This window comes from Syzygium oleosum, unplaced genomic scaffold, assembly GCF_021117445.2.
Source record: "Syzygium oleosum isolate NSW1041296 unplaced genomic scaffold, Sole_v2.1 Sole_v2.37, whole genome shotgun sequence".
In the NCBI taxonomy this organism is placed as follows: domain Eukaryota; kingdom Viridiplantae; phylum Streptophyta; class Magnoliopsida; order Myrtales; family Myrtaceae; genus Syzygium; species Syzygium oleosum.
Genome location: NW_026607521.1, coordinates 2,445,155 through 2,459,345, shown reverse-complemented (window position 1 = coordinate 2,459,345; position 14,191 = coordinate 2,445,155). Strand labels below are relative to the sequence as shown.

At 42.4% G+C, this 14,191-nt stretch overlaps 2 protein-coding genes across 2 annotated transcripts; both read right to left on the bottom strand.

Moving 5' to 3' along the window:
• Positions 1 to 39: 39 nt before the first annotated feature.
• Positions 40 to 2,482, bottom strand: LOC115677050 (probable bifunctional TENA-E protein). Its single transcript, XM_030600097.2, has 3 exons — positions 2,227 to 2,482; positions 627 to 844; positions 40 to 519 (listed from the first exon to the last, which is right to left on the bottom strand). Exons 1-3 carry the CDS (start codon positions 2,380 to 2,382, stop codon positions 210 to 212), a joined length of 684 nt encoding a protein of 227 aa, XP_030455957.1. The 5' UTR covers positions 2,383 to 2,482; the 3' UTR covers positions 40 to 209.
• A 2,818-nt stretch (positions 2,483 to 5,300) lies between these two features.
• On the bottom strand, positions 5,301 to 7,076 carry LOC115677012 (DELLA protein RGL1-like). The gene has a single exon (XM_030600063.1). The coding sequence runs from the start codon at positions 7,074 to 7,076 to the stop codon at positions 5,301 to 5,303; it is 1,776 nt and encodes a 591-aa protein (XP_030455923.1).
• Positions 7,077 to 14,191: the final 7,115 nt, after the last annotated feature.

Below are 14,191 nucleotides of genomic sequence, written 5' to 3'. Positions count from 1 at the left end.
TATAAAGCTTTGTGCTTTTAACTTTATAGATAGAGAAAGTGAAGGTAAGCTGATGCATTGAACGCACAGGACACTAAGACAAAACTCCACCACACCGAACGTGACCACACAGTCCAGAAATATGTACAAGATCGATCAACATTGTGATCTTAGCCACCCCATGGCCATGCCCTCCTTTGAAAGCTCAGGAAGCTACACACATGGTGAGTTCATCCGCGACTCATGTTCCAAAACTCCACCTCGTGCTCGAGCACGCGGAAAAACACGGCTTGGGCTTTCTTGAGTTCCTCATTGGTAGCCCTCAGCAGCCGGCGGTCCGCGATCTTTTGGAGTGACCGGCAGTACTGGCCAAAACCTTCGTTCCCCCATCTTCGGCACGTCTCGGCAAGTTCCGGTGGAGTCCTAGAGCCCTCTTCGAGGCAGTAGGCAAAGCTCTGTTGGTAGACGAGCTCGATAGCCCAAAGCGCGGTTACTGCTACCGTGTACTCGACGTCCGGTCCCATCAAACTCTCCAAAAACCTGTTGCAGCAACGTCAGTGTCTTAATATCACAGATCTTAAAATCGTGCTATAGATCTCGAGAGCTCTTAATTTCGAAGCTCAAGAGTGTTTTGCGCGATGACCCACCTGCAGTAGTCTTCGTTCACCTTCTGAGGGGCAATGGAAGACAGTACAACGCCCCATTTGGAGGCTTCTTTCTTGAACCATGCAATCTCGTCGTTTAGAGCAGCCAAGCCGCTTAGTAAGACTTCCATGTCGGAGTTATCGTCGGACTCACGGCAAGCCTTCAGTAACACGCTTGATACAAAAGGAACAAAAGCTCTAACAAACAAGTAATCCTGTCCCTGCATTTTTATCCAATCCAACTCAACAACTTAAAAGTTTTTCAACAAGTAAAATTGTGAAGGAAACACAGCAACTGTGCTTCAGTTCTGCAACTTCATTGACACAATAAAGAAACAAGTCGGCCGTTCTTCTCTAAAGTCTCGCATTAGAACAAGCGCATATTCTGGTGCATTAGAATTTTCCTCAAGATTCTCAAGTCATACATTGCAAATTCTCACGGACAGTTCCATTATCGTCTGGCTTTAAGCAACGAAAAACTACTATATTACAGCTAAGTACCAACAGATTAGGATGAAATGTAAGATCTTTCCATGTCCTTCCACGGAAATCAAGCACTTCTCTGAATTTGATTATGCAACTGTTTGTTCCAAAAGCAAAGCTTAAACAGGCTCGGTCATGGAGTTGTGATGTCAACAATCAACACCGAATTGACAATCGGTCAGGCCGCCTAGCTCTGGTCATGACTCGTGTCGAAACAAGTTTCGGCCGTTTCCTCATAGCTTGTCAAAACAAGGAAGAAACACATATCATTCTCCTAACCACAAGAAATCGGAGCCATCTCGCAATTCCTCTGCTATTTAATAGAGTACATAGAATCCTAACCCGAAGTCTAACAAAAAAGAACCATCGGCACATCTAATCCGAATCATCCAGTATCCATGTAAGAGCGATTTTCGTCTAATCTACGAAAATCCCACTAACTTGTCCAAACTATTACACCTCTCCGCGCATACCTTTCCTGTCCCAAGTACGCCAAAAGTTCATATCTTTCGCCTCAACTAGCATTCATCAACAAATTATCAAGAAAATCTGACCCAAAAGCTCAAAGTCAGAACATCACCAATGCATGAATGAATGGATGAATCGTTAAAAGTGGGTATTCGAGATAAGACAGCGGTCAAAGTCGCTAACTTGTCCGAACTATTACACCTCTCTGCACACTCTGCACACACCTTTCCTGTCCCAAGGACGCCCAAAGTTCACACCTTTCGCCTCAACAAGCATTCATCAACAAATTATCAAGAAAATCTGACCCAAAAGCTCAAAGTCAGAACATCACCAATGCATGAATGAATGGATGAATGGTTAAAAGTGGGTATTCGAGATAAGACAGCGGTCAAAGTCACCAACTTGTCCGAACTATTACACCTCTCCGCACACACCTTTCCTGTCCCAAGGACGCCAAAAGTTCACACCTTTCGCCTCAAGAAGCATTCGTCAACGAATTATCAAGAAAATTCGACCCAAAAGCTCAAAGCCAGAACATCACCAACGCATGAATGAATGGTCAAAAGTTGGGTATTCGAGATAAGACAGCGGACAAAGCGCGATTTCTACAGAGACGAAGCGAATGAAGAAGCACGGATGCAGCAGCCCGTACCAGCCACCGTCTGAAGGAGCTGAGGTCGATGGACCCATCTCGGATGCTGAGGATCATCGGGTGCCTGGTGGCCGCGGTGTACATCAGGGGGTCCTTCTTCAGCCACGTCGCCGTCGTCCCCTCCACCTCCGCCACCTGCTCCAGCCCCGCCTCCATGGCTCCCTTTCTCCCCACCTCGGTCTCTGTCGGTCTCTCGGCTTCTTCGACTTACCGTACCGTTCCATAAAAATTGGATCGTTGTAGGCTTCTTGGACCGCTTGGGGCTCGGACACTACGGATTTTGCTGGCACATACGTGGCAATCTACGCCGTTTTCCTTAGCAATACTTGTATGATCCGTACACGTGAGTTCGGTTGCTTCCCAGCCGTTCGATCATGCAAATTTCACGTGAGAATCATATAATCAATGTGTACGCATGAGCTCGGTTGCTTGCCACCCATTCGATCGTGCAAATCTCACGTGTGAACCACATGGTCGGCAAATTAGATCGGTCGGGTGCATATGATTCGGTCGTGGCCGTTAAACGATGCGAGCCCTATAAGAAGTTTGACCGAAAGGATTTAACGATTGAGACTAAGGAGACGATTAAAGTTGTAAATGTAAAGTGAGCATTTTAATAAGGATAATGACATAAATGATTTTTCAACTTTGACTTAACGCAGAATGTTGTCTCTAAATTTTAAATTTGTTTAATGTAGTTCTCGAATTTTTAATTTGTTCAATGTAATTTCCGGACTTTAGGTACATGTTTAATTGAATATTTTTGAATATATACCAAAAGTCTAGGGATCACGTTGAACAAATTAAAAGTTTAGAAACTATATTACACATTGGGTTAAAATTTAGGGACTAAATTAAACAAATTGAACGTTCAAATATCACATTATACAATTGAGTTGTTAAAGTTGACAAACTATTTGTTTCATTTTCTCTATTTTAATTTAAAGCAAGATTCTACACTTTTCTCGGATTTACAAATGCCTACGTGGTCGGCAAGAGCTCCAAAATAAAGATGATAACGAAGCACAAACGGTTCAGAGGGGAGGTAATTTCTAGGCCTTAGATTTGGCTCCCGTTGAATCCTTTCTCTCTGTTTTGGAATTTTAGAAATATCAAGAATCAAGTATGTATGACATACCAAAAAAGTAATAACTATGTCTCAAATCGAATGTTTAGAATGCGAGTGCGAAACTCTTATGGTAATGCATAGGAGGAGTTGCTGACATTGATCAAATAACACAGTTGATGTAATGACTCGGTGGTGGAATTTTACACAAACCGGTTTCCGATCATAAGGTGTAGGATTGGTGAAGTCACGGAAGAGATTTTCTGGTTTAGTGACGGTAAAGCTAGTGCAGAAAATGGTTACTTGCAACTGAAGGAAGCCGGTCGAGCTTAGGAACTGGTAGCAGTTCAGCATTGAGAAGGGAAAAACAGCAATACCCAGTGGACAATGAGCTGCTAAAGGTTACTGTTTGTGATGGCCCTGAACAGATTCGATGAAACTAGGTGTTTGTGATATGAATTGAGCAGAGAAATGAAGGGTGAACTGTACCGGATTCTGTTGACATTCTTTCCTCGTATGCATTGCACAGATCAGCAAGAAAAGCGTTCTTGTATGACCACAGTTGCATTTTATTTGATGATGGTGGTGGAAATGTTCTATGTTAGTCTGTCTCGGACAACTTACGGGGCTGAATGGTGAAAATGTTGTTCGCTGAATGGCCATTGCAGTTACTGGATGACGGTGGAGAAGATATTGCAAAATTATGTATAGGGAGCAAAAGACTAGTCTACTCCGGTTGTTGAATCTCGGGATCTTCGTGGATTCGAATTACTTTCGGTGTTTCACCCGACTGATGAGGGTGTGAACTTGGTCGTTATGGCTAATAAACATGGGAGGCCTATCCAGGTGACTTGAAATGGAATTCTAGGTGGAAGATGTTCTCATGTCTTGAGGCAATGTCCTGAAAAAAGGCAAAATATTCGAAGAAGTTAAGAGTAGATGAGCAAAATCATCCTGATATCTTCCTTGAGATCCCACAGCCACACTGTATTTTCTAACTCGAAAATGATGTCTAGACGCTCAGTTTAATCTGTCGAAGAGATGTCCTTGAAGAGATCATCTGGGTTCATTAAGTTTTAGAATCTCATATGCTTCTTACGGAATAGACTAAATTTTTACTTCATTAAGCGAGAATTTTGGCTGTATTCTTCGTAGTAGTTGTGCTTGGATGGAAATTGGTGACAACCACTTATGATCTCCATTTCAGATCAAAGTAGGACTTATTCCAGTCTCAATATGCTAGCAAGAACTGTCTACCAATTGTGTGAATTGCCAAAATTTAGAAGCTTTGAGACGTTTTGCTTCATTTATGATGCACTTCGTGTGGCCTGCAAAACTTTGAACTCAAATTCTCTCGGCTGCCGTAGTACCTCGAGGTGTTTCTGGTCTTTAAAGAAGTGAATTGCTTCATGGTCAGCATGCTGACTGACTTTTGCGAAGCCCAATCTTCTGTGATATCTCAAACCATTCAGAAATTGACCCACACTAAAAGCATGATCAATGCAACATATGAAAAGGCAAATACACAGCTACATCCGCAGCACAGGTAGCAATAACGGGAAACTCAAACCACAAAGATCCTCGTAGATTATCATGCTCCCAGCACATAAGTCTTACTACAGTAGATAAGACAGCATAATCATATATTATCAGTAAAAAATCTTTAATTTTCCGGTAGCACCCAAGAACAAGAAAGAAAGACGATATCATACTTCTCTCGGGATTGTTTGGGAAGCGACATGCCATGGAGCTTGCAATCTTGTCACGGTACTGCAGACCTCGAAGAACGAATCCCAAAACCAAAGGTACGTGAAAAAAAGAAATTCTCTTATCACATTCCAACAGAGTGAAACAGCCTACAAACATTCTGATCGCTCAACGAGATACGTTCACTATCCGGCACTTAGATGAATATGAGCAAAGGTTATTAACAAGAATTTGCCGCCATACTAAGCTACGGCAGACAAGTGCTGAGCAAGTATGCGAAACGCACTCCTGCAAACACTTGTTATTCGAATCGCCAAGCAGAAAGAGAATGAATAGGCGTGCCCTTCCACCCGATAATCAGGCATTTTCTGTTCATGTCAAGCGTGCAAGAACTTCCACAAGAAAATTTCTTTACCATCAAATCTGCTTGATATAGCGATGCCATGCCCAAATCTACCTCGACCATTCCAAATCGACTGAAGAACGCCCTCCAGACATCGACTTTTACAGGCCGAATATTCCTTTCCTCTCCTTCAGCAGCAAGTATGATCCTAATTCCTTGGGCTATGTGCAGAGATTCGATGACGGTTCTGTTCTCATCATCTCGTTCCATACACTCTTCGAAACAATCGAAATATGCACTATGGTAGAAAAGCGCTTCAGTGAACCGGTTTACGAAAGCTGGTGAGTTGTGGTTTGACTCAATTTCGTAAACCACCATCACACATGGGTTCAGCTTTTTAATCACTTTCATGACAGACTCAAGCCTCTCAGGCCGAGAAATCATCGTGTGAAGGAGGAACCGGGCATAGACGACAATGGATTCTTCCTCATCCAGATCGAAAAGATCTTCCTTGAGTTCTAGCATGTCCCGCAACATGATTATTTTGAAAGAAAAGGGAACATTGAACATTCGAGCGAAAGTCTCCAGCCTTTTACCTGTGTCCTCGATCACTTGCTGCGAACAAGTACCTATCGCCGTTATCTTCAACAGCTCAAGGGAGCACTCACGTCGAGCCACGAGGGCTTGCATTAGGACCGTCCAGTGGACGCCGCTCTGTATCCTGAAGTCAACCACATGAACTTTCTTAGCCTCTGCCACATTCTCCATGATGGTCTGTATTGCGGAAAATTGCTGGATCTGAGAGAACGGGACTAGTTGGTGAGTCGCGATGAACGGAGGGCTCAGCCTCATGATGTCTTTGTCTTTGTCTACATCAAGGGCCATCCTCTTTCCCAGGCCCTTTATGCTGACTCTCCCCGTTTCCCGATCGATCTTCTCCCTAAGGGCTTCGGAAAAATAGTACACGACTCGTTCCACCGGATTTCCTGTGCCGCAGCACAGCTCATCACTCTGGTCCAGCAATTCGCTCGCCGCATCAAACTGCTGACATCCCACTTTCTCAGCAGCAGCTAGGAGGATCTCGGCAAGTTGCACGTTCCTTATCTCGTCTTTCGATAAGCATGAGAAGTAATAATAGTAAGGATGGCCTGGCAGCGCAAGATCATCGGCTGCCCCAGAAGACGACTGGATAAATTTGGCGCTAGCAATCCTCATCATTTCAGAAGTTGACAGCTCCGTCTTTCTGCGCTCAGTGTGTGGCTCGAGTACCCCATCCCCGCTCAGTCGTTTAATCCCGCTACCATAGCTTCTCAGAAGCTCGAGCGATGTTGAAGAAAACTGGAAGGGCTTGTCCTTCCTGGCCTCAATGATATCTTGTAGCTCGGTAGAGATTCTGCTGAACTTTGCGATTTCGTCTAGACAAGTCTGGATCGGCGGAGAGAGAATGTCGTATCGCAGATTATCGAGAAGCCCATATTCCGAAAACGATTGTTGTAGCTGCTCTTGCTGCTGATACTCGGAAAAAGGAGCTTCCTCCTTCGTCATGTCATTGTGATGGAGTCCGGAATATGCAAAAGAGCTGATGTCCCCGGATTCTCCCCAATCTTCCCCTTCAGAAAACGGAATTTGCATTCTTTCTCCTTTGATGCTTCCGTAGCTTTGGTTCGATGAACTCAACTTGTCCTCGACTCCGCAAAAGCTGTGTTCTGCAGAATCAAACGCTGAACTTGCCATCTAAAAACTGCAAACTTTGCTCGCAGTTTGTTATCCAGACTGTACCTATGATATGATAGTGAATAAATACACAATACAAGTGGCGTGTATTCGTATATAACAAGAAGCAACAAGGGTACTAATGTAACATTAGTAATGTTCTACTCAAGATTCCCTCTAGGATGCCCTTTATTTTAGAAAAAATACCTCGGAAGATTCTCAGTTTGAAGGAGTGACTTCAATAGCGTGTATTTTGACATTATCGAGACAACATGCGTAGTAGGCAATAGATATCAACGGTATGGTTCTTGCACGGTTGATTTTCTTGGGACCACAGCCAATTTTCCTAAGCTGATCGGTTGAGGGACAATATATGAACGTAAAGCTTATTAAATTAGATGTTCTAACACCCCTCTCACGTGCAAATAGAACTAACAACAAAATGTGGAATTGATGAATGGGAAGCCCTGTACGTGAGGCAAATTTGAGTCAAACCATGTTAGAAGGCCAAACGTCAAAGCTTAAGCCTATAGGTGAATGGGCACTAAATGAATATGAGGCCCATTGAAACTCCATAGACAAGCGATGTACAACTCTCAACATGTGTGATGGCAATTATATATTTTGCAAGTCTTGAAAATTATGGTTTTTGCTCCTAAAACACATTTTTATCAAGACAATACGCACGAGAAATAGTTTGATGAGCAGTTTTCATATGACAAACGAGATTAACCAAATAGGTCATGGAGCAGGACCTTCTTCCGAGAATTTTAATCAGCTTAGAAAACAACCCAGACGGGCTTTGCCTGGCTTTATCTGATATGGTTATGTATAAACAAACCCCCTTTTAATTTTACATCAGAAAGACAAGACAAGAAGATAAAACCAGCAAAAGATAAGACATAATCGTAGCTAGTCTAACGTGTTAGACTACTGATGCAATATATAGTTCAGATCGCAACGCGTTTGAGGGCCAAACTCAAGGTCATGAACGAAAGATATCGATAATAAACTTACATGCCGTGATGATGCGACGTATGGGAAGCAAGCAAACAAATGCTGTACAGGGTACACATAAATAAAAGAACACAATTCTCGCGACATCGGAGAACAGATAAACGCAACGCTTACTTGCATGCTCACAAAAACTGAATTAAAAAAAAAAGTTTCAATGGAAGTTTGAATTAATACTTTGTCCAGTTTAGGGCCGGAAATGCGAGAATAAATTATTCATGCAGATATTCTGCCGGACGACCATTTCTGTCTTGCGAACATTAAACTACTCCCTGTGTATCAGCCGAACGTCATGAATCGTAAAAACAGGAAGAGACAAAACATCTCGAAGGACTGAAAATGCTGATCCGAATTGCAATACCTTAAATATTTGTCCCGCAAGCTTTTACTGCCGGAAATCGGATTAATGCTCCTCAAACTATTCCGTAAGGAATCTGCCAGAGAACAAGCCTTGCCGAACTCAAGCCACAACAATGATCTTCACGCCTCAAATCTATTTTTTTCTCACCACCTCTCGAGTCACAACTATTATAGATTTATTAAAGTGCTGTCGAGGAATTCCATCTAAGATAGATAGGTACCGAGCTTGGCTCAGAAGCGAGTCAAAATCCAGGCAGCTAGTAGCCCAAATATGAGACCACTTTCACTTAGAGGTCAAAAGAATCGAGTCAATCGATGTCCACACATTCACAACCATCCTTAGCTGCTAAGGTTGCGCATGACAATCATTTTGTGTCCGGAAATAGATTCTGATCAGAAATGATTCTTTTTGATTCTGTGCCTGGGAACACTTTCTAAGCATTTGAAGGGGTTTGGTAACTGCTCAAAATTTCTATTCTTAGAATAGAAAAAGAACAGAAATGCGTTTGGTAACTACACCAAATTTCTTTTTATTAATAATATTTTGAATTTTTTTAAATATTTCTTTTTTTTTTTCCTTTTTTTCCTTGGCCATGGCCGGCTGTCTGGGCCGGGCGACCGCAACAGCCGCTGGCGAGGGCGTTGCGGCCCTCGCCGGCCGCGATGGCGAGGTCGAGCCTTGCCTCGGCCAAGGAGAGGCCCGACCTCGCCGCCGCCACCTCCGCGACGGCGAGGTCGGCTCGCCATGGCCGGCGAGGTCGAGCCTCGCCCGGATCTCGGCGAGGCCGACCTCGCCGCCGCCGGGCGGCGAGGGCCACCCTCGCGGCCATGGCTTGGTGGGCCGGCGTGGGCCGACAAAGAGGGTGGGAAGAAGATGAAGAACAAATAAAAAAGAAAGAAGAAAACCAAGAAGAATCAGTTTCAGAAAAATTGTTCCAGAATCAAGAAGCTACTTTTTTTTGTTTCTTGATTATGTTCCAAAACTGATTCTAAGACCAATTTTTTGCAAAATTGTGCCTTGACACAAAAATTTTAACAAACGGATTTCTGTTCCCAAACTGATTCTGAGAACAAAAGAACAGAAATTTTCACTATTTGGCACGTTGCCAAACGGGCCCTAAGCCAATCCGAATTAATTCTCTAACTTGTGAAAACATTTCCAACATGGAGGGTCTGAAAGAATAAAGGGATCTGAGAACAAAGCAACTGCAAAAGGACAGACTTCCCAGAGCGCTTAATATTGTCCGAAGCGTACGAGAGAGTGAGCCGAAAGAATCACAGCTGACTTTCGTCGATTTCTCTTTATCGCTTCCTCGGACATTGCCGCGACAGGACGGCCAAACCCTACGCAGATTCGATGTTGGTAAAGATAAATGTGACTTGGGTTTTGCCCGAGATTGAATATGTGGATCAATAGTTGGATTGTCTCAAATGGGCAGGGTCGACTTTCTCTTCGTCGCTTCCTTAGACATTGCCCCGACAGGACAGCCGACACCAACATAGATTTGATGTCTCGGTAAAGACAAACACGACTTCGGTTTAGCCGAGATTGAATGTGTGTATCAATAGCTGGATCGTCTCAAATGAGCAGGGTCACTTTCCTTGGCTATCTCTCTCAAGGTAAGGGAAGACCAGACAAAATGCTTGTTTTCGTTTTGAGATGCTAATCATAATATAGAAACTTAATGAGAAAAACTCTGTACAAGCTCTTCCCCCCTGTTCTGGCTGGTATTTGTACCTTAAAAGAAGTCTTTGGACATCATCTTTGTTTATTTTCGTGCAAGTGCTGTGTATATCTATAAGCCATTAATCACAGGCTTGGCAAAACACATCCCTCATCATATACTGAAGAGAGAGATCGCGACCAGAAAATCGACCAAGAGGTTTGATATGAGAGATTGAGTGGTGGTAGATATCCGAGTCACAAGATAATAAATTTCAAAGAAAAGCAGATGAGCAAGTATGCAATGACCATGTTATATGTATTAGACCGTATGAGTTTACATTTATCCCATTAGATTTGACAGTTCAAACGCGATTGATTATCTCTCTAACAAAAGAAGAAGCCCAAAAACTTGGTTAAGAAGGCCCATTCTTTTCAAAAAATTTCACAAGAAAAGAAGATTTTATTTTTTTTCTGGTCTTAAAAGAAATTGTTAATTTTTTCTGGTCTTAAAAGAGAATGTATTTAAAAGCTAAATTCTTAATTGCTTTTCTTGCAACACCGGCATAAATTTGGAGGTTTTGGTGATAAAAAAATTTGAAATATTCATGTCATGATAAACATAATTTTAGGATTTTGAGTGATATGATAAAAAATTTAGGGTATTTAACCCTTTACTTTTTGCCAGCAAACGACGATTTCCAAGTTCACTCACGAAATCACGTAAAAAGAGAGAGTATTACCCTGTTGTCCAATCATGTTGCGCCACTTCATCCAACTTGCCACCACTTGACACGTAAGTCAAGAGGACAGGGTCATATATCTCTCGTCCCAAGTCAAACCTCACCAACACAAAATGAAAAAATCATTATTTTCCTCACGATTTAATTAACGACCCGGTTCGACGAGGGCAAGGATTGATCGCTAGAGCTATAAGGCTCGGATAATGAGTGACTCATGGCAAGCTTCTAAGATAGCAAATGGGGTAGGGTTGAACCAAATTGCACACCAAAAAGAGAAAAACATTTTTGGATATATGAAAACTGGAATTAACTTACGAATGCGCCTTTTGACGTAACAACAAGCTCAGCATTGGTACTCCAATGTTAAGCGTGATTAGATGGGAGTACTACTATAATGGATGACCTCTTGAAAAAATATCCACCCATACACCAAATGATAAAGTCGGTATAAGATGGGAAAAATGGATAATACCTCATGTAAGTTAATTTCAAGGATGTTATAATATGGCATCAAAGTGAAATCCATCCAGCAAGTGTGTGGTCTGAGGACAGTGGTTTCAGAAGTGGACAGCTCTGCCTTTTTGTTCTCAGTGTTCTGATTGAGTACCCCATCCCCGCTCATTCGTTTAAACCCACTTCCACAGCTCCTCAGAAGCTCGAGTGATGTTAAAGAAAACTGCAACGGCTTGTCCTTCCTTGCCTCTATGATATCTTGCAGCTCGGTAGAGATTCTGCTGAACTTTGTGATCTCGTCTAGACTAGTCTGGATAGGGGGAGAGGCAATATCGTATCGCAGATTATCGAGGAGCCCATAATCTGAAAACAATTGTTGTTGCTGCTCTCGCTGCTGATACTCGGAAAAAGTTGATTGCTGCTTCATCATGACACTGCGATGAAATCCGTAATCTGAAAAACAGCTGATGTCCCCGGACTCTCCCCAATCTTCTGCTTCTGAGCACAGGATTTGCATTCTTTCTCCTTCAATGCTTCCGTAGCTTCGGTTCGAAGAACTCAACTTGTCCTCGACTCCGTAAAAACTGTGTTCTGCAGAATCAAACGCTGAACTTGCCATCTAAAACTGCAAACATTGCTCACAATTAGTTATCCAGATTGTAACCGTGCTATGATGCTGAATAAATACACGATACAAGTGGTGTGTAGTCCTACATAACAAGAAGCACAAGAGTACTGAGGTTCAATTCAAGGTTCCCATTGAGATGTCCTTTATTTTAGGAAAAATACCTGGGAACATTCTCAGTTAGGAGGACTTGTAGTTGTGACTTTTTTTTTTGGGTCTGAGTAGTTGCGACTATAATAGCGTGTATTTTGACATTACGAGACAAAATGCATTGTCGGCGATAGATATTAACGATATGGTTTTTACACCATGAAATTTTGTAAGACCACGGCAAATTATTTTAGGAGTTTTAGGTGATAGGTGGAGCAACAAGGAGCATATGACTCATTAAGCCCATGGACAAGCGAGATGAGATACTTAACATACACATATGACAATTATATATTTTGCAAGTCTCGAGATTATGGTTTTTGCTCCTAAAACCCACTTTTGTCTGGAAATTGTGTGTGAGTGATATTTTGAAGAGTTGTTTTCATATGATAAAATAAATGACATTAACTGAGCAAAAGTCGTAGAGCCGGAATCTACGTTCTTCGTAAAATCCTAATCTGCTCTGAAACCAACCCAGACAGGCTTCACCAGGCTCTGTCTGAACTTCATTGTACGGTTATGTATATACAAACCCACTTTGAATTTTAAATCAGAAAGACAAAACTTGAAGTAGATTTTGTGTGGTCATGCACTATGCAGTTCAGATCGTGACACATTTGAGGGCCAAACTCAAGGTCATGAACGATCATCCTCAAGTTCATGAACGAAAGAGATCAATAGTCGACTTGCATGCCGTGATGATGCGACATAAAGGAAGCAAGCAAAGCTGTACACGGTACACATAAATGACAGAACACCATTCTCGTGACATTGGTGACCATAAAACAGATAAACGGAACGATCTCATTTTTTTTTTTGTGGTAAGGTCGGAACGATCTCATTTTCATACTTGCAAAAACTAAAAAAAAGAAATGAAGGGTTTCAATCGAAAGTTCGAGTTCATTCCTAGTCCAGTTTAGGATATTTGCAAGCCGGAAATGCGAGAATAAACTATTCACGCAGATATTCTGTCGGACGACCATTTGTGTCTTGCGAACATAAAACTAATCCTCGTGTATCAGCCGAGCGTCATGAATCCCAATATCAGGAAGAGACAAAACATCTCGAAGGACTGAACTGCCGACCCGAATTGCAATACCTTAACTGATCCCTGTCCTGCAAGCTTTTACTGTCGGAAATTGGATTAATGTTCCTTAAACTATTCCATAAGGAATTTTCCTGAGAACAAGCCTTGCCGAACTGAAGCCACAACAATGACCTTCACGCCTCAAATCTAGCTTTTTCTCAGCACCTCTCGAGTCACAACTAGTCAATATTAATTAAAGTCTCGACGAGGAATAAGTACCGAGCTTAACTCAGAAGCGAGTCTAAATCCAGGCAACTAGTGGTCCAAATGGATCGAGTCAATTAACGTCCCACACATATATTTGATCCTTAGCTGCTAAGCCAACCTGAATTAATTCTCTAAGTTGAGAAAACATTCCCAAGTAGGATAAAACCATACAAAACAAGACAAACATGGTAAAACTGTTACACTTTTTTTTTCCGGTTCTAAAAGAATAAAGGGACTCGAGAAGAAAGCAAGAGGAAAAGGACAGACAGCTCGCGGGGCGCTTACTATTGTCTGGAGTGTTGGAGAGAGCGAGCCGAAAGAATTGCTTACGGAGCTTTCATCTTCTTCTCTTCCTCGCTTCCTCGGACATTGCCCCGACAAGACACCCAAAACCAACGTAGATTCGAGGTTGGTAAAGACAAATGTTACTTCGGTTTAGCCCAAGACTGAAAGTGGGGATCGATGCTTGGATTGTCTCCAATGGGCAGGGTCACTTTCCTTGGCCGTCTTTCTCTCAAGGCAAGGCAAGACCAGACAAAATGCTTCATTTTGTTCTGGTGATGCTACTTAGAATCTTAGATCATATGACAGAAACTTACTAAGAAAAACTCTTATGTAAATGGTCTTCTCCCCTCTGTTGTGGCTGGGAATTGTACCTTAAAAGAAGTCTTCGTACATCATCTTTGTTTATTTTCATGCGAGCGATGCATGTTCATATTTATCAGACATTCATTCAGAGGCTTCATCTCACATCAGGAATAGAGCAATGCACATTCCTCATTATACTGAAGAAAGACATCGCTAGTTGAAAATCGATCAACAGGTTTGACACGA

Bases quoted from the DNA above. Each gene is read 5' to 3' on its own strand.
- LOC115677012 (XM_030600063.1), bottom strand. From the start codon at position 7,076: ATGGCAAGTTCAGCGTTTGATTCTGCAGAACACAGCTTTTGCGGAGTC.
- LOC115677050 (XM_030600097.2), bottom strand. From the start codon at position 2,382: ATGGAGGCGGGGCTGGAGCAGGTGGCGGAGGTGGAGGGGACGACGGCG. The intron at 845-2,226 runs GTACGGGCTGCT...ATAAAAATGCAG, and splicing joins GCTCCTTCAGACGGTGGCTG to GGACAGGATTACTTGTTTGT. The intron at 520-626 runs GTGGGTCATCGC...TTGCTGCAACAG, and splicing joins GTGAACGAAGACTACTGCAG to GTTTTTGGAGAGTTTGATGG.